At 34.4% G+C, this 21,549-nt stretch overlaps 1 protein-coding gene across 2 annotated transcripts in view; it reads left to right on the top strand.

The window, feature by feature from the left end:
* LOC125674783 (uncharacterized) overlaps positions 1-21,309 on the top strand; it is a 176,172-nt gene extending 154,863 nt beyond the window's left edge. For both annotated transcript variants that reach the window (XM_056158717.1, XM_048912064.2), the window contains exons 2-10: positions 871-954; positions 4,845-4,917; positions 5,879-6,058; positions 8,040-8,599; positions 8,902-9,126; positions 9,494-9,527; positions 13,775-14,177; positions 14,263-14,441; positions 18,143-21,309. In XM_056158717.1, the coding sequence (XP_056014692.1) occupies positions 923-954; positions 4,845-4,917; positions 5,879-6,058; positions 8,040-8,599; positions 8,902-9,126; positions 9,494-9,527; positions 13,775-14,177; positions 14,263-14,441; positions 18,143-19,540 (3,084 nt within the window). In that variant the 5' untranslated portion in view covers positions 871-922 and the 3' untranslated portion in view covers positions 19,541-21,309. The remainder of the gene's footprint in view (positions 1-870; positions 955-4,844; positions 4,918-5,878; positions 6,059-8,039; positions 8,600-8,901; positions 9,127-9,493; positions 9,528-13,774; positions 14,178-14,262; positions 14,442-18,142) is intronic.
* Positions 21,310-21,549: the final 240 nt, after the last annotated feature.

The raw sequence follows: 21,549 nt of genomic DNA, 5'->3' as shown, positions 1-21,549 counted from the left end.
ACATTGGACAGAAAACTTTTTCATCTACGCACATTGATGAAGTTATCCGTCCAACTTTTCGTTTGATACATGCATCAAGAAAAGAATTATGAGTTTCATTTCTTAAATATTAAAAATATATAGCATATATTTATTCATTTGTATCTATAATGAAATGAAACAATAAAAAAAAACTTAAGTTTAGAATATAAAGAGTTTACTAAATGAAAATTTAAAAAAAATTGTTCCATTTTTGCGGAAACCTTCCTAGCAGAGTTTGTTATTTGGTCGTCACATTGAAACGAAGTTGAATGTGTAACTATAAAACGATGCATATCAGCCAGGTCATGTTCAGTTGATTTATAATTAGACAGCATCAGTGATACGTTTTGACTGAATTTATACCAAGAGCCACAGTCACCAATACAGAGACATGGAAATATCTTGAAAAACTTAAGTCCCCACCTTTTTTATGACAGTATCTAGTCTGTCTTAATATTCTTTGCTTTTCTTCATAGGTTGTGAGAGAAAATTCTACTAAGTGGTAGTCAATTAGTCCAATTTTTATTAATCGTTTCAAAGATAATATCTTGTCTGATTTGAGCAATATTGCATGTCTGTGCATGAGTTTGTTTTTGGATTTCTTATTATTTTTTTTTCCATTTAGGCCTCTGCATCGGTTACAGCAAAATGTGTGATGTTTGCATTGTCATCAATATCATTTTTTTTTTTCATTTTCTTAATACACTTGCTTACGTGTCTTAAGATTTCGAACTCCCTACATCAATAAGATATCCAACATTCTATAATGGGATCATTCAATTATTGTTAGTGTGATGTGATCTTACCTTCTCTCTTTCACTTACTGGTATATTTGTTTTTTCTTTGCAGATCTGGACTATTCATTGTTGTAGATGGTAATAGGGAGTCAATACTACTGAAGATGGCCACTGATTTGGAAAAGGAATACGCATCGTAAGTCATAGATGGATTTTACAAAAGATGCTTTGTGATTGGTCGACAAGGAATGCTTACTCCTCCTAGGCACCTGATCCCACCTCTGGTGTGTCCAGGGGTCTGTGTTTGCCCAACTGTCTATTTTGTATTGCTTGTAGGAGTTATGAGATTGATCACTGTTTGTTATCTTCGCCTTGCATTGATCAGTGTTCGTTATCTTCAACTTGCATAAGGGTAGTACTCTTGACCGACTCTAAACCTTTAAATTTTTTATCATTTTATTTTTTGGTACATTTTGTGGTCAAAATCCTGCTCTACTACAATCTATACCACTCTGATTCAACGCATACGTACTATGAAGTTGATATCAAAAAGATGCTGGATTTCTCATCGTTAACATTTTCGTACGGGATCACTGCGGGTGTGACCTGTTGACAGGAAATGCCTACTTTTCCTAGGCACCTGATCCCACCTTTGGTTTATCTAGAGGTCCGTGTTTGCCCAACTCTATTTTGCTTTCCCAGTTTTTGTTGTCCAAACCCTGGGGTTTGTATTTTTACTTTGTAGGTAAAAGATGTGACTTTCAGAGCGTTCCCATTATTGTCACCCTGAACACTTTTATATGAGATAAAAAAAAAGTTAAATTGTAAATAACGGAAAAACTATGCCTTTGTTTAAAGTATTTCCTGATATATTTATTTAATTGTCCATATACCTCATATTTTTTCAAATAGCTTTAACTCAATGCCAAATGCATGATGAAAGTAGTAAATTTACTTTACAATTATTGACAAGTTGCGAATGCACTGCTATTCCCGTACAATCTATGACGTCCGTTAGAAAAATTGACATTTTGTATGTAGAACTTATACGGTACCCATTTTGATGCACCAGATGGGCATTTCGACAAATAATGTCTCTTCAGTGATGCTCAACCGAAATGTTTGAAATCCGAAATAACAATGAAGTTTTAGAGCTATTGTAGGGAAAAACTTAAAAAAACTTTTTAAAAAAACTTAAGGCTATCAGTGCTTTCATATAATTTGTTATTCTTTCATGGACATTGCTCTGTTGACAATTAGTCAATTTTAATGTTTTAAACTTGTGTATCATATAATTTAATATGCATATATAGCGCCATTGATTGTATTTTTGTTTGTAAAATTGTGCGCTTTTATAAATTTTAAAAATAATAAAATAATAATACTACGGATAACTCCATTTACCTGATTAAGATATGGGGCTGACGGCGAGTGTAACCAGTCGACAAGGAATACTTACTCCTCCTAGACACCTGATCTCACCTCTGGTATGTCCAAGGGTACGTGTTTGCCCAATTCTATTTTGTATACCTTGAAGGAGTCATGAGATTGATCACTGTTTGTTATATTCACCTTCGATACAGTGCGTAATTATGTAAAGCTACATTTGTAGATTAGGTGTCCTGTATACTGACTATGTGAAATCCCGAGATTTTAGGGTAGTCTAGGTGAACTAAAAATGATACCTTTCTAAATAGAACATTAACGGTTTCTTGCAATTACAGATGTGTATAGACCGTGAATATAACGAATATTTCCACCGCGGGTTATTTTCCCCTATATACATGTAGCATGACTTAAGAAATATTCTGAGGGACATTAAACACTGCAACACTGGGAAGTTTTGTTTGACGTTGTGGTTTTGTTTGTTTTGTTTTTTGTTTGTTTTTTGTTGGGGGGTATCTTTGTTTCGTGTTTTTTTTTTTTTTTTTTTTTTTTTTTGGTTGGTTGTTTGGTTTTTTTTCTGTCTTTTTTTTCTTATTTCACTATTTTGAAACATATGATATTTCTGGTATATAATCTTTGATAAATAAAGTCATATTCATTAATCAAAACGTCATTTCTATTCCCTGAGAGGCTACATATGAAGTCAAAGGCGGTAGGATGGGCAAAAATCCAGGTTTGGTTCACAAAATTACGGGGTATATCCACTATGGTGGCGCGAGGACAACGTTTCATTGACTGACAAATGATCCTATGCTTCTTTGGGAAATATTTTGCAACTATTCCAAGAACACTTTTTCCAGTTCTTGTAAATTCTATGGCTGAGGCTGGCAGCTGCGCATACGTCTGTCACGCTCGTCCCAAACACATTCCACCAGGTTAAGGTCTGGCGACATGACAGACCAGTCAAGGACATTGATGCTATTTCTTTGAAGAAAATTCCGTGTGAATCTCGGAAGGTTTGTGCGCACGTGGTCCTGCCAATCAACGTATCTGTTGTCTTGTTTGTGTTGCTGTATCAATAGTGCTATTCATCGTCTATACATCATTGAGCAGTTAAGTTTTATATGCAAAATGACCAAATGGTAGAAAATATCTGTGTTAAGCAGGTCCCAAACCACGACGCCAAATCAAACACACAATTATCTATTCTATTTAGTGTTCATGCACGCGTCAGTACATTCGTACTCTACCGCCCGCGTTACTGACGTTGAATATTTTAAGATTCGACTGAAACAAGACCCTTGTCAAAGTTTGGCATTGATTTATCCGCTGTTTGAGATTTTACAGAGAAGAAACAGATCCGGTTTGAGTGCTGTTCCGGTTCTTTGAATTTTGATGGAGTTTTGCCCCTTTAATGTAGAAAAAATTATTTCATGGCTGTTAAAACATACAAAGGATTGTTATTGAGTTGTTCATTATACTAAATGTGTGTAACATATAATATACCACATTCAATGCTATACTTCGTTGGATATTCTACATTTGACTTTACGTGCCGACACATCTAATGGGTTTTTTTTTTTTTTTAAATTTTTGTATTTTTTAAAAGTAGGTGTAGCGTTTTTATCAACCCATTTTTAAAACATGAAACTGTCTACACGCTGTGACAGAAAGCGTCGCTTGATTTATTTCGATTGCGTTTTCAAATCTTATATTTCTGGAGACAAACTGATTAAATAACAAAAATTGACAAAAATGAATCACATTGTTCTTATATTGAAGAAAATCTCATGCTCGGGGACTATACAATACAGATTTCATTTTCGTTGAAAATAAATTAACCAAGTTAAAGTAATTCATAACGAGTAAATGATTGAATTATTTTCATGATTTATATGCCCCCATAATAGGACATTCGGAGCATATAATCTTCATTCAGTCCGTCTGTCTGTTTGTTCGCAAAAACTTTATCCTTGACCATAATTTTTGGATGAATAATGATGCCATTGTAAGACTTTCATATTTCACATGTGTTTTCCATGTGACTATACTTTTCTTTCGTTGCAGAATTTTTGGACCTTGACTTTAAATTAAAATGTTGATAAGGCTTTCATATTTCACATGTGTATTTTTGTGACAAGAAATGTATTTTGGTACCAAAGTGTTTGACCTTGTGACATTGACCTATAAGTTTGGTCTACTTTTGAAACACTTTTACATTTGCCAAAACTTTTGAATGGTTGGTGATATGGTTTTAATATTATATATGTGTGTTTCTGTTGACAAGACTTTTCTTTGGGTAGAATTTTCCCCCTCATGACCTTGACCTTGGGGTTTGACCTAATTTGAAAACCTTTAACCTTGGTTGTAGATTTTGAACGGTTACTGTTTTCTTATTCCACATATGTATTCCTTATGGCATGCCCTTTATTTGGGGTACAAAATATTTTGATCTTGTAACCTCAATCTTCGAGTTAACTGATTTTCTAACCTTGGCCATTATTAACAATCACATCGTGGATTTGTATTATTTGTGTGAAATGTATAAAAACGAAGAGTGATCAATTTCTTAAATCCTATAAAGAACACAAAATCCAAACACGGACTCCTGGATACTTCAAAAGTATTCCCCAGTACTTTTATCGCAAGTATTAGCATTGAGTATTTGATTGATTGATTGATTGATTGATTGATTAACAGTTGCTTGGAAGATGGAGAAAAGACGACACCTGCAAATACTTCAGGAAATGATTCTGAAATTGAGGAAATTCAGGTAATTTGATAAATATGAATAATACACAAAAGATCGAATGTTATTGAGTGATATAACACACCTACTCAATGAAATATTTTAAAAACATAATGTTTTCATTGGGTCGTTATTGTAGTTAGCACTAAGATTTTCCACTTAATTATTCATTATTTCGAATATACAAAATCTAAACCCTGAAACTGAATGTATAGCTGCAGATGACAAACATTAGAACTGAACTTGATGACAAACGGAATGATTTCAGCTTTTCCATCGTCATCTTCTCATATTTAGGTAGCAATATTCCATTATCACCTGGATATGGTGTTTATATATCTCAACTGATTCAATACGCAAGAGCTTGTTCTGCATATAATCAATTTTTGAATTGAAGCAGGCTACTGACAAACGAGTGGATGTTACAGGGTTTTAAACAGTTTCGTTCAAATTTAGCAAAACATATATGGTCGTTATAACGATCAAGTTTGCCAATACAATCTGTCATTGGGTCAAATGCTGTTTAACGTGCTTCATACCAATTGTTAGACTGTTCTTCGCACATTGATTTTGACTACGGATAACTCCATTTACCTGATCGAGACAAAGGGTTCACAGCGGATGTAACCAGTCAATATGGGATGCTTATTCCTTATATGCACCTGATCCTACCTCTGGTATATCCAGAGGTCCGTCGTTGCCAAATTATCTATTTTGCATGGTTGATTGCCTTTAGTGTTCTTCACATTTTTATACATAATATTACGATACTAAGTTATAGCATTAAAATTTCTTCATAATTATTGCTTTAATTCAACGAATGTCCGTACATTTATGTGCATATTATTTGTATAATAATCTCGTTTCCAGTTATCAACGAAAAGGGAAATGATCTCCCCCTATTTCTTGTTCTTTTTATTGGATTTTAATCTGACATTCTCTCAATATTATTCATATATCCTTTAACATTCTCAATTCTTTTCAGTCCACGAAAAGCACATCTTATGTAGATGCAATTATGCAAAACACTGACCATCAAATGGAGGAATCGAAGACACTTGAAACACTTGAGACCATAAACCAACAAAATAATGACGACAATACAGAGATTTGTCAAAAATCAAATGCTGAAGCGAAAGAAGACCAAGAGCACTTTAATCTAAAGGTATATGTTTACAAGCACTCTGCAATTAACATACCGTAATCTTACCTTTGAAATGCTAATTCAACAGTTACTTTGTTGAAGGAAAATATATGTCATGTAGCCATTTCTATTTGGAAGGTATTTAAGTTCGATTTGCAAAGATTCACCGACATAAAAATGCTATATCAATTTAAAAGTACATCATTTATATTCAGTATCTATATACATGTACATTGTATATATGAATGACATTGAGTTCTTCAGTCAATATTTATTCACCATAATTACTGGTGTAACTTGTAGACCAATTCCACTAAATTTGTGATCCGCAAAAAATATCGGTTATACGGAATTTCATCTAGATTAAAAAGAGACGTACTAGTATATCAGAAAAATGATGATACAAAAGTAACAGATGTAGAATATTTATAAAATGCTATTAAGTTCGCATTAATACTTGCATTTTCTGCATAAAACGAGAAAACCGGTCGCATAAATCAAGGTTCATGAATTTGTGAACGTACATGCTAAGCCTAGATTCCAGATTAACAAACCATGCTTCTACATAAGTCATTCTTATTAATTCTCTTTCATTTAATGTACAGTCGTGAGAAACACATGAAATAAAGAGCTAGTTACGTCATGAAGAAAATCGGCCCTGTTTACAAATTTGATCAAATTAAACACATAAAATGTCCACAATATGCCATTCTCAGAACACATTAATTGTTCCCTATGTCTCTTGTCGTTTTCTTGTAAGCGTTAGTGAAATATAGCGTTGATTCTAACAAAAAACCGCACATAACGTCATGACGCCGACGTTTATGAACAACGTTTTGGAAGGCAAAAAAGAACTACTTCAAACTATCCGACCCTAAACGGAATAGAAAGAAATCTACAAAATAAAAATAAGTGTGTTTAGTTGTAACCGTGGAATTAAGAACTAGGCTAGACAATGTTTTTGTAATATATAATTACCAATTATTGCCGAAAATGTGCGAATTTTGGCACAAAGAGAATCAATGTGAGCTATTACCTATGCATATAGTCAACAGGTTTATTTTTTTAATTTTTCATGAATTCCTATTAAAATATAGTTTGCGCTTGGTGTACGTTGCACATATTTTATCGATATTTACAAATTTTGTCAAACCCTTTTACCCATGTGAAAAGTGCAATAGAAAGAAAATGACTGGAATCAAAATAATGTCTGTTTCCCTTAAATGTCGTTTGTATATTTAACAATTTGAATTATTTTAATAGAAAATTGAAAGAATGTGTAATTCCCCTTTGTCAAACCGCGGATATTAAAGAATCACACTGGTACATGTAATTGTCCAATCAAAATTAAGATTAACTTAGTGTATTATAGTTTCACATATTTAAAAGAATATTTCTTACATGTGTGATTTTTCCCATTTGCTTTTCATTCTAATTAGAATTAGATCTTCCATCCGCTCCTCGGTTTTCGATGGTCGCGACGTATCGAAAACCGGGGAGCGGATGGAAGATTTAATTTTAATTAGTTTGATTTCCTTTCATTCTTTTCTCTCAATTTTCGCATTACGATTAGGAAATTCTGGATAATTGTAGGTTACTAAGGTACTATTTGATGTTGGTAACTGATGCTACTTTCTTGGAGTGCACTCAGGCTGTTTACACAAATGTGAAAACACGCGGATTTGGTTACTTTTGCGGATAGGAAAAAAACTCCATGCAGGGTGTTGGGACAGGTAGCATAGAACATTTCTGACTGCCGTATGTGGCATCAATTTAGCAAACTGATTTTTGATGATTATTTTTCCTATATAGGAGGCCGAATTAATATACAGTGATTTTTTCTTGTTTTTTTTTTTTTAACAACGGGTCAATTTTTAATCAACATTGGGGTTCAATTTTTTTAAACTATGAAATGATTTAGTGAAAGATGTATAACGTATTTAACTCGGAGTGTTCTTTTTTTTTCTTCCTCTACCGCTTTCGTTTCTCTTTTTCTCTTTAGGATTCAAAATCTGCCAAATGCATTCCCTGTCAGTATGAAAATGTAAACAAGAACGCCACTTCTTTTTGTCAAAGCTGCACGGAACCTGAGCCAATGTGCGTAGAATGTGCTTCACAGCATATTCGAGAAAGGCTAACACGAGACCACGAAATCTGTTACGATATTCACAAAATGTTGTCAACAGATCAATCAAAGGACAAATTTGTGTGTGAAAATTGCTCCTATGCTGACATTGTGTCCACAGCTGTTGGGTTTTGCATGACATGCGATGAACAAGACCCATTGTGCGAGAAATGTGCAAACTTCCATTTGAAACAAAAGAGTTTTCGCAATCACAAAATTAGTTACGATTTGGACAGTTTAAAAACAAAGATATTATGTGAACCATGTTCCATCGATAATGAACAAATACCTGCAACACATTTTTGCGTTGATTGTGAAGATCCGGAACCCATGTGCCAGAGCTGTGCAGACATGCATTTGAAACAACGTTCTGGTAGAGGACACAAGTTGTGTGAAGACTTTGGGAAATTTCCCAAGTCTAATGTGAAGCTTGATAAGTTAGTAGAACTGCTCTTTATTATTAAATGTAGTTTACTATTTCTTACGTAGGTAAACGAACAATATAGAATATACTACCTTCCATAATTGGTAGAATATGAGACAGGTGATACTTTTTATTACAATTTACAACCAAAAGATTTTCCAAACAAGTTGAAGAATTTGTCATTTTTTATTTCTCAAAGTTCAATAAGAATAGCTTAAGAATCCAATGTAACATACCCATAACATTTAGCAGTAAATGCAATACAAGCATAAATATCCCAAAATAATTTAAGTGTAGCATCCATTTCTGTTGTAGGAAAGACGAAGATCAGCACGATACTTTGTGTTATCCCTGTTCTTATGATAATCTAAGAAACATGGCAACGCATTTCTGCAAAACTTGTAAAGATCCCGAACCATTATGCCAGATATGTGCAAAGCAGCATCTCCGACAACGATCAGGGAGAGGGCATTCTTTATGCGAAGATTTAGGAAAATTTAGTTTGGCAAACCAGCAAAATGATTCATTGCTTATTGATGAGTGAGTATTAAATCTATATCATCAAATGATGTAGTCTATAACAATTTAGAAATTAAAATCTCGTTCTGTTTTGAAAGAATTCTATCAATTTAAGAGTAAAAGATGTCAACCAAATTCTTTGAGCGTTGCTTTTAGAAGGGTCATTCTAAATACATATACCAATCTTAAATAGCATTTCTTTTAAAACGATCAAACACGATATCGCCTACATGTGAATGGCTATAAATTATTTGAAAGAAACTTTGTTGGAATATTTACATTTCCTTTCCTTATGCCACATTCTGAGATACGTGTTCCTAAACAGATCATATGAAACTTTTGAAAGTATTTCATCGAGGATTATAGTATGGAAATTTCTTTATTTCAGAGAGAAAGAAAGCAATAAAAAATCAGATAATAAGGTAAAGATCGTTACATCAACTACACCCGTGCATCTTTACCTCACCTGAGCTGAAAATGCAAGTGAACTTTTCTGATCTCGTCTGCCTGTCCGAACGTCCGTCTGTCTATAAACCTTTCATATTTCCATCTTCTTCTCTAAGACCATTAAACCAATTTCAATCAGACTTGGTACATTTCATCCTTGGGTAAAGGGCATCTAAGTTTTTTTTTAAAGACGGGTCATGTCTCCATAAAAGGGGAGGTAATCACTAAAATATGAAAAGAAAATCGGTAGGGTTATTCAAAAATCTTCTCAAAAACCACTGGGCCAATTTTTTTTTTTTACTTTACATCAAAGCTTCCTGGCAAAATACCGATTCAAGTTTGTTAAAATCATGGCCACCGAGGGTAGTGTGGGTTTGCCATAGGGAATCAAAGTTTTAAATAGAAATATATAGGGACAATCTTTAAAGATAATGCTCTCAAAACTACCAGGCCCGAAAGTGGAAATTTACATGAAAGCTCCCTGACATACAATAGATCCACATTTGTGAAAATCATGATTCTGGAGAGGATCAGAGATTTAAATATGAATTTGTTTTTGGAAAATCTTTAAAAATCTTCTCGATGATCACTGGGACAGCAATTCAAGAAATATCTTTAAAAAACATACCTTGAACTATTTAAACTAGGATTTTCATATTTTGTATATGAATTTTTTACAAGTCCTTTCACTTGATCCCGTGATGATCCGGGTTAGAATAAGTCATCAGTACCCCACGATTGTCGTAAGAGGATACTAAATAGGGCGGTCCTTCGAATGAGACCGCAAAAACCGAGGTATGTGTCACAGCAGGTGTGGCAAAATAAAGATCCCTTCCTGCTGTTAAAAGGCTGTAAGCGCTGAGCATAGGCCTAAATTTTCCAGCCTTTCACTGGCAGTTGTGACGTCTTCAGATGAGTGAAGAATTCTTGAGAGAGACGTTAAACAATATTCATCTGTCCATCCTCCATCCTTCCATGTGATATAACGATGTGTGATCAGAGTTTGACCTACTTTTAAGAAAACCAGTAGCTTTCATATTTTGTATATAAATTTGTTTTCACAAGACCTTGTACCACAATGGCGTTTTATCTTTTCACCTTGTAGTTGACCTTCTTTCTTAAAACACCGACATATACAACATCTGAACTATTTAAGACAGATGTTTCACATTTCGTATATAGATTTTTTACGGCAATACCTTATTAATCTGTGAGTTTGACCATGTGACCTTGAATAACTTTCTTATGGCAAGAACTTTCATTTCATACTATAACCTTTGATCTTGTGACCTTATAATTTGACCTGCTTTTAAGGAAACGGAACCTGTTAAATATCTTCAGAATTATTCAAGGTAGGGCTTTCATATTTGACATATAGATTCTTTACTGCACGACCTCATCAATGTGTGGAGTTGACCTTGGAGGTGGACCTACGTTTTAAAAATCTGACATATCCAATGTCTACCGAATTATCTAAGATATATCTTTTATACTTTGTATATAAATTTCTTATGGAAAAACTCTCATTGTATTTCGTTTGTTATGCTTACCAGTCATACAGATACATCAGGATATCTTCCACGTATTATCATTCGTAGCTTGTGGGTAAGCGTTTTAAAGAATAAGATTCAAACACTTATAAGTCTGAGATCATATCTCAGACACTTATCCATATTAGTTCATCTTCCGGCGTGCTACAAAAACGTTGGTTTTTTTTTGTTTCCTGCAGGACTTACTAAGTGATTCTGCAAATCGTATTTTTTTTTCGCAAGTATTTTTCTTCCAATCAATATGGAAGAGGCTAGTATTACTAACGAAGAATGAAATTCAGGTTCTAAATGCCCGGATTTTCAAACATCCAAGAACACAAGGGCATCAAGGATATCCTCGAGCGACAGATCCAAGAAAGATATCATGAAAAAAATGGAACAACTCGAGAGCAGAGTAAACGACAGGTTGGATACTATGATGATTTTTTTCAACATTTATCTAACTCTGTTAATACTAATGTTCAAACTCAAAGTGTGCATGATTTGCACGTGTCTTTTTCAGTAAACCAGGATAACAATATATTGTGCGTCTTGGAATTTATTTAATGAAGCATCTATGAAGTCAATTTTAGGTTCTGCAATTTAGAGTAAAGAATTTACTTTCTTTAATATCTACTTCAGGGATGTAGATAACTGTGTTCCAGTTCTTAAATGTGCTGTAAATACCGGTAATTGAATGATGTGTACTTTGTACACAGTGTTTTTGTCAGAGATGTGATCATTTCAAACAAGTTGCGAATATGAGCAATGTTGTGTATAGGTTTCAACCATTCAGGGTTTATTCATGTACCTAATATTTGATGGACAGAATACAAGATACAGTGTAGATGAATATTACTGTTTTTGAAAATTTTGAATTTAAGGTAAGAAAAATTTTCTTTTCCTCCATCCTTTTATCCTTTTCAAAGTGCTTTTAAATCTGATTTATCCTCATGTGTATGCATGACTGGTAAGCATAACGAACGAAATAAAATTGGAAAATGTGTTATCAAGCTTCAATTTTATGACTGAGTTATACCTACCAGTCAACTTTACCACCTTCCACCCCAAAGAAAATTCTTGGAAGATGTACCTTCACGTAGGTTGGGAACGTTCTGCTGCTCGCCTATATGAATTGATATGGGCAACCGTCTGCGATAGGATCTCAGCCTTATAAGTGTTTGAAGTTTATTTTTTAAAACGCTGGTCAGCGAGGTACGAACGATAATACGGGGAAGATGCTTAACTCACTCATAAAATTGAATTTTTTAAACAAATTTTTCCATTTCATAAGAAGAACTTTGGCCTTGTAACCTTGTAATTTGACCTACTTTTGAGTAAATGTTACCTGTTGAATGTCTTCGGAACTATTCAAGGTAGGGCTTTCATATTTTGCATATGGATTTTGATTTATAAGTTCTTTCCGATACAATCATGTTTGATCTTACAATCTTGATTTGCTTTTTAATAAGATGTGACCTAATCAATATCTCCTGAATTATTAAGGTAGCGCTTTCATATTTTGTATATAGTTTCTTTATGACAAGACCTTGTTTTGTCTTTATGTTTGACCTTGTGACCATGACGTGGAAGTTTGACATACTTTTGATAAAAATCTAACGTGTTTCATATCTCCAAAATATTTAATATGGGGCTTTCATATTTTGCATAAATATTTCTTTTGGCAAGGTCTTTCATTTCATACCGTGATATATGACCGTCTAACCTTGGTCTTATCCAGAACAGCAATATCATATAAGTCATTGGTGTTAAGGCATTTCTGTTTTGTGTGAATTCATTTTCAGTTATTTAATAATCCTTTAGGGCTCGGTTGGGGCCACAATATGGGGTCAACTATTTTCTGGGAATAAAGATTGATTAAATCACAACAGTGTAACAAAAGCAGGGCCAGGGTGACTCAGGTGAGCGCTGTGGACAATAGGCCTTTTGTTCTTATGAAAGTTTCACCATAATCTATCTGTCAATGAATTCTATATATTTTACGACATCGGTCACGAGTATTCAATGTTGTGAAATTGAGGTACCTTAACTGAGGGTACAAACAAGGTAAAGGGCAGGGAGAACTGGGATGGAGAAATTGAGTTATAAGAAAGATTAAAAAGGGATACAACAATCACTACGGATTACCGATGTTAGTTTCTTTGACTCCTGGTTTGCACGGATTGGGCCAGAATAAACACAAATGTTCAAGAATAGCTATTTCCAAATTAATCTGCAATTATCTGTGAATAGTTAGAAGCATTGTCAAAAGTTTTCATATTATGGTTACGAGCTTATTTGTTTTTGAAATTATATGAAATATCTTTTAAAATTCAATTCTGCAGACAAGGACTTGCTAAGACAGTGAAATTATGATTCAATCACCCCCATTTAGTAATTATAATTTTATAAAACAGTGTCACTGTTTAAAGGCTGTGACCACATTAGCAGTCCTGATTTCTATGACATAATTTGAAATCATAATACAGGTGTTATTTAAGCTGCAAAAGGTGAAAAAATGGTGGAGTACTGTTAGGTAAATCACTGAAATTTCGGTAAACAATATTATGGATGCATTGTTTTGAACATTTACAACATTTCTCATACTTACTTGTTTTAATGTCCTTAAACAATTATTATCACAAAGATTACGCTTTTTTATAAGTTTGCCAATTAAAATCAATGTTTTTCAGAGTCCTGGAAAGCCAAATGCATCAAATATAAAGTCTGACTCCATTGAACTATTTTGGGAAAAAACACCAGAAAAAGTTGATCATTATCAAATTCGATACAAGAATAAGAATGGGAAGGAAAAATGGAAATTTGTTGAGACTGATTCCAATGAAAATCACGTGACAATATCAGGACTAATGGCCAATACGTCTTACATATTTCAAGTCAGAGGAATTTTTGATGATCAGGAAGGATGCTATGGGCCGGTCAATGACACTCTGGAGACTTTGGAATCATTGGCAACTACAATTTTAGGATTTTGTGAACTTAAGGAGAAGGGGAGTCCTTCCAAATATCAACTACCTGTTGAAGAAAATTTAAGAGCAAGAAACAAATCAGCGAGAACCAGGCAATTAATACTTGGTATATATATTTTATTTGGTTGATAAAACGATACTTTTGATTGCCTACAGAACACAAATATATCCAATCTAGTCTTATTCGTTAGGTCGCCAGGTGCCTGACAATGCAGACGAAAAAACAATCATGCTAGTCGGTGCAACAGGCTCAGGAAAAAGTACGTTAGTAGATGGCATTGTCAACTACGTCATGGGAGTGAGTTTTGAGGATCCCTTTCGTTTTACTCTGGTTACCTTAGAGGAGGAAGAGAGGAAGACCCATAATCAGGTATACCATTCCCAACCTGTAATTGATTTGTATTTCATATACGAGATCTATTTTGTTGCAGAAAAGGATTACTATGGTGGCACTATTCCTTTTAAGTTATATACCGCTTGGGACGCTGGATTTGACTGCAAATCACTACATGTTCCTGATCAAGACATAGCCCTCACGATGGGGGGTGCTTGCTCCTCCCAGGCACCAATCCCACCTCTGGTGTATCCAAGGGTCCGTGTTTGCCCAACTCTTTATTCTATATTCCTTGTGGAATTATAAGATTGATCCCTGTTCGTTATCTTCGCCTTTCATATATTGCACTATCAAGATTTCAGACATGTTTACACTTGCTTATCGAAAGAAGCGACTAAATGAGGTGGTCCATCAAATGAAACCGCAAAAACTGAGACCCCCCCCCCCCTGTCACAGCAGGTGTGGCACGATAAAACATTTCCTGTTCAAGGTTTTAAGCGCCGACCATACGCCTAAATTTTGCAGCCCTTTACCGGTAGTAATGTCGTCTCTATATGAGTGAAAATTCTCCCTTTTGTTTATAAACCATTTGGGAACTTTTACACTATTTCTAAGTCCCGCCATGAATATGACCTCGGCATAAAGCGTTTGTTAAGTTCGTCTTCCATCCTTCTGTAATTCCGTCTGTCCTTCCGTCACACTTTGCAACTGACTCTGTGTTTAGCTCAGTTTCAAAGAAACTATTCAAGATAATTTCATTAAACTTTACATACTGATACATATTGGTATCATCTTTTTAACTGCATCAATATTTTTAACCTAAACATTTCCTTTGATCTTGACTTCACTTTTCCATATTTGGTGTTTAGCTGAAATTTGAAGCAACTAATGACAGTATTTTTATAAAATCTCTTACACTGATACATATTAGTGGTAAATATTCAACTGTGACATTATTGTATGACATTGACCTTCCCTGTTATCTTCACCTAACTATTTCCTATTTTGGGGGGCTTCGCTCAGTTTCAAAGCAATTGATAAAGAAGGTTTGTCTCTTTCTGAATATGGCCAAGGCATATAGTAGATGAGCGGATTAACAAGTCAAATTTTAATTAGATTGGTGTTTGTCTTGTCAGTTTATGATACTCGTGTATGTAAATGAGGATCAGCATTTCATGCAAGTATATTATTTTGAATAATGATAACCTTTCTATTGATAGCTAGACAACATTTAACCAATGCAGATATGTTATTTATATGAAATTTATAGAATTTCGATAAATTTGAATAATATTTAGAGTGAAATGAATGAATGATGCTTAAGTTAAATGATTTAAAGATAAAAACATTTTGAAAAAAGGGACATTTTTTATTAAAACACTTGACTTTGCCATAACACAAATGCATTAGATTGATAAGGGAGAGTGTTAGAAAGGTTATCCTTTTTTTATTTATGCGGTTTATACTTGTTCACAACTGAGATTTAACTGAATTAAAGTTTTTAGAGTTAATAACAATAGACAAGAGTGTTGCAAAAGGAACTCTTTATAATGTATTGTATACATTTGTAATATTACTTGAACACAGCTCGGATTTACCTGTATAAAGGTCAGCACCACACCAGACAAAGTTCATTACAGGTTTAAAGCCTGATATTAACAAAGGGAATTCCCTACTGGGAAGCACTGAATTTCTCTTGTAATTCATCGATAAGGTGAATGAAAAAGTGTGCAACAACTTTCCCTCTGCATTGAAAAGCAATAAAGGTTTTTACATGAAGACGACATTCAACCTTCAATCGCACCTGCATAATTTTCTTTAAAGAACAAATGATTCAGAATTCAACCTATTTCACATTGTGAGTGGGGCAGAATATCAGGCCAAAAGAAGGTACCGACAATCCCTGGGGATTTTAGCTCACTTGAGCAAAAGGCAAGTTTCCGTTTTAGTTGTTGTAAGCTTATCACATTTTCATGATCTTCTTATTAAACATCTGGCCAATTTCAACCAAACTGGGAACGAAGCATCCTTGGGTAAAGAGAATTCAAGTTTGCTCAAATGAGGGGCAATGCCCTTCTCCAAGGGAAAATGATAGTGAAAATACACAGACAATTTTTCTCCAGAACATGCGGGCTAATTGCAATCAAACTTGGTACAAATTATCCTTGGGTGAAAGGGATACCAGTTTGTTCAAATGAAGTGCTATGCACTTTAAAAGCAAGATAGTCACAAAAATATGGTGGGGTCATTTAAAATATTCTTCTCAAGAACCACTGAGCCAGAAAAGTTCCAATTTACATGGAATCTTCCTGATATTGTGCACTTTCAACTTTGTTAAATTCATGGCCCCTAGGAAAACGTCTTTATAAATCTTTTCCTCAAAAACCACCAGTCCAGACAAGTTCAAATTAACATGACAGCTTTCTGGTATAATGCAGATTCAGGTTTGTAAAAAGCATGCCCCACAGGGGTAGGTTGGGGCCACAATAGGGGATCAAAATTTTACATGCAAATATGTACGAGGGTACGTTAAGGCATGTTATGAAAATCATTACTGGGGTAAAATTAGCGAAACAATGTGACGTCATAATTGAAATCAGTATATCACTAAGTATATATGAAATTCCGATTTTGTTTTTGATGAAGGATTTATTTCTGCATAAAATAAACCATGCAGCAACTAAATCCAAAGAATTTCGAAATGTTATACTGCTGTCGTGTAATTTCTGTCTGATTAATATGAAAGCAAACTGATGATGTCATGACTACACATTGAGTGACGTTGACACATGAAAGGAATTCGTTAATGTGTGCCATGCAAATATCGACAAAATGTGGAGTATTTGAAATATATGACATGGGATATATGGAATATATATGTAAAACGCTTAGAATTTAGATATTATGAAGGTACATGTATGTTGATGTCATTCATTGAAGATTTTGTTTAACGGGGAAAACATTCCATTTAGCATGTCGATCCGATTTTCCTCTGTCACACACTGAAATAAAACTGCGAAAGTAGCACACTACGCCGCATACTTTTAGAGACTTTTTATACACCGTGTGAAAGGTCATAAACTGATGTACACGGCAATTACTGATAGAACCGTCTGTTAAGAAAACTTTAAAAGAAAACTGCATAGCATCAGTGCAAAATGTAAAACATGAGCTAGATGGTTTCGTGTTTAAATGTTTAAAAATTATTTCTTACTGAAAGTGGTAGGATTCTATCAGTAATTATGGTATATTATGGGTGTTTTACCGTCATTATCACCAGTTAGACCAATATTTAAATCCTGGGGTAGTATGCTACTTTTGCATTTTCGATTTAAGGTACATCCGTGATCTATTTATAACAGTCATGCAATGACGTCATACGGAATCACGTGTTTGTCATGTTGTTATGATACAAAATGTTCTCATGTAATCAACCAAAATAGTTTTTAAGAGTTTGTAGCTGCCTCTCTCTTTGTAGGACAGATTTTAAAAAATATGCAGTTTACGTGCATAAATGGAGCATGACCTGCCTCAACATACCCGCGTAGGGAAATTTCTAAATATTGGCCAAGGTGACTCATGGGCCTTTATTATCATATTGCATTACAAAATGTCACATTGGGTGGGGCATTCATGCCCTATGAATGTATTTCTAGCTTATTCAGATTTATTTCCGATGCGTATACATGTAACTTAGTAGTTTGTGGCACAATTTTGTTAATTTTGTTAATTCGCAGGCTGTCTCTCAGACGGAATGGATAACTGTGTACAAAATTGCTCCACAAAAAGGAAGCCGACTGAAATATACACTCAACATAATCGACACGCCAGGATTTGGGGATACAAGAGGCATAGAACGCGACCACGCTGTCATTGACCAAATCCGCCACTTGTTTTCGGCGCAAGGTGAACAAGGTGTTCTGTATATAGATGCTGTCTGCTTCATTGTGAAAGCGCCAGATGCTCGTCTCACACCTGTCCAGAAGTACATATTCCATTCCATTATGTCTCTGTTTGGGAAAGACATAGAATCAAACATTTGTACCTTGATCACTTTTGCTGATGGAGCAAAGCCTCCAGTTCTTGCATCACTGAAAGAGTCCAAGCTCCCATTTGGTAAATCGTTTCAGTTCAACAATTCTGCATTGTTTTCCGAAAGCAAAACATTAGCGAACACCACTCTTTCGCCGATGTTTTGGGAGATGGGTTGCTGTAGTTTTGAAAGTTTTTTTGCAAAACTGAATGATTTTCAAACAAGAAGTCTCTGCCAAACCAAAAATGTTTTGGAGGAGAGGGAGCAGCTGAAAACTGTCATTTCAAATATTCGACCACAAGTTACAGCTGGACTTTCAAAACTGTCTGAATTACAAGAACAGGTCGACATTTTTACAAGATATAAGAACGAAATAAAGGATAATGAGAATTTTACATACCAGGTAGATGAAACAAAACAAAATAAAATTGATTTGCCTGCTGGTCAGCACGTCACAAATTGTCTGCAGTGCAATGTTACATGTCATGAAAACTGTAAAATTGCCGATGACGACGAAAAAAACAGATGTTGGGCGATGAATCAGGAGGGATACTGTAAAATTTGCTCGGGAAATTGCATATGGTCAGAACATAAGAACACCCCATATATTTTCACGTTTGTAACAGAAACTGTTACCAAGACATATTCCGAAATGAAGGCTAGGTACGAACAGGCCATAGGAGAAAAGCTCACACATGAAAATTATATTGAAGAATTGACATGTGATTTGGATGAAATGTTTGAAGATATTACCAGGATGATGAATGAGATGAACCGTTGCAAAACAAGACTTAAAGAAATAGCACTCAGGCCGGACCCCTTGTCTGCAGTAGAGCATATTGAATTGATGATACAATCCGAAGAAAGTGAAAAGCGAAGTGGCTATCAAAAGAGAATAGGAATGCTAATGGAAATGAAGAGAATGGCGCTTGTAGACAAAGATGTAGAAAGTTTTGGTCAGAATATCAAAGCCACGCATGAAAATATTCAATCGGTCACAGGAAAATCCTTTCAAAGAAATGTACCAGGGAGAAGGGTGCGTGTTGTCCAGAAGAGAAATGCCTTCACACGAGGTTATCAGTACCTCAAAAAGTTTTTTTAGCTGTTGCCCGACGAAAGGAATCCTTTGATATCTTGATATTAATATAAAATATATTCAAGAACATATTTTCCAACTGATTGAGTCAATGTTTGAGAATACGTATTTTGTAATAAACAAAAACCTATCTTAATGCAAGGTAAAACAAATGTAGAGAAATCACACACATTCAATCAGCCTCATTGTTCGCAGATAGCAGAGTTCAAAAACATACTTTAAATATATATTACTCCTTGTAATCACGTCTCCATATGAGTTAAATATTCTCGAGAGGGACGTTAAACAATATTCAATCAATCAATCAACCTTGTAACCTGTTTAGGTTTTATGAAATTGATCACTGTTCATTATTTTCACTTTGCATGCCCAAAACACTTTACAATAAGGTGTTAAGCATATATTTTTAAAACAAAGTATATGTGTAGGTTTTATAAGAGTTATCCACGTGACTTTGACATGAGTATTGTGCTGTGTACCACTCAGTCACTGAATCAAACAGATGACTTACTGCTATACGTACCCGTCCGTCAGTCATTGTCCGTTAAAAACATTTAAACAATTTCAAATTCTGATTACATATTAGTGAGTCCAAATCTACCAATTTAACGATTTTGGTGGAAGATTTTTATGGGGTAAAGTAGTTCAAAGTAAGCCCTACCAAAATTATGAATACCATGACCATTGTATTAGAGACTTCGGTGTTGACGACTTCTACAATGAAAACCCTTGAATGTTTAATAATAATCTTTATTTATGCAGATTTAGTTTACATACTGGGGCAAAATTATAGTTCGCTTAGAAGTCTATCAGAATTGTAAAGTCCATGGCCCAGGATGAGGGGTTATGGCCCCGGCACAGGTCATATATGCATGGATCGTACAGATAATATGCATGAAATGTTAAGAAACCTCCTTTATTCCTAAATATCTAGCAAATGAACTGGATTCAAAGTTACAATGAACTTGGAGGTGTCTACCTGCATTGTGCAGTTCGATGCTCCAGGATCATAATTCAAAGGTGAGCTTATGTTTATACTTCGGCGAAAATTCTTCACTACAGTGTCTTTAAAATCCTTCTGAACATCCAGTAAACAAATTAGGACTGTAGTGAATGCAGCTGCAAACAAATTTGATGTTGTTGATTGTATATAGAGATCACGATATTGCTGATGTCTGTATACTGTCCTTCCATTTTACTTTTTTCGTAGTTCTATCTTTCAAATGGAGAGATAGTAGGCGTTATTACATGCAATATTTGTAATAGCTACGAATAGGTAATGTAGAGACATTAGACGTATATACTGTAACCAGACGTTTTGTCTTGACCAGAAGGAATTCGAAGGTAAATTCTAAAGATAAAATGTTTGAAATATTGTTCAAGGTAATCACTTTGTAATAAACAGACACAGGTTGCTTACAACTTTACAATGTTCTATTGCAATGGTACATGTCAATCATTTCAAGATGAAGATTAAATACAGAAAAAAAATTGTCTAAGCCATGCTTTTATACTGGAGAAACATTAGAAGACATGGAAATATTTCAGATCACACACAGAAACTGAAAAATATGTAAATGACGAAATGAAAAATGACAAAGCCAGCTTTTAAAGTTAAGACAATGCCTTAATTGCATAACCAAATGGATCTTTTGTTCATTATTGTTTCTATATTGTGAGGGTTTAACCTGTTTAACAAATACATACGATCTATTCCTAAGAAATGTTATAGTGAAAATAGTCGGTGGAGTGTTAATAAATCCAATTGATTTGTTTGATATGTTTGGGGTTTTGTATATATTTTCGTGTTGTTTGTTTTGTTTGTTTTTGATTGTTATTAGTTATTTTAGATAACAATATAGATTAACGTATATTTTCTCATTTGTCTGAAAACGATGGACCCTGCTTTGCCATGAATGTGACATTATGATATGAAGATTAATCGCAATCCTTGTGTGGATACAGTCTATTCAATTTAAAATAAACTACGATCATCATAAGGTTTTCAATAAGCA

Source organism: Ostrea edulis, chromosome 3 (genome assembly GCF_947568905.1).
Source record: "Ostrea edulis chromosome 3, xbOstEdul1.1, whole genome shotgun sequence".
NCBI lineage: Eukaryota > Metazoa > Mollusca > Bivalvia > Ostreida > Ostreidae > Ostrea > Ostrea edulis.
This window is presented reverse-complemented; position numbering and strand designations above follow the sequence as displayed.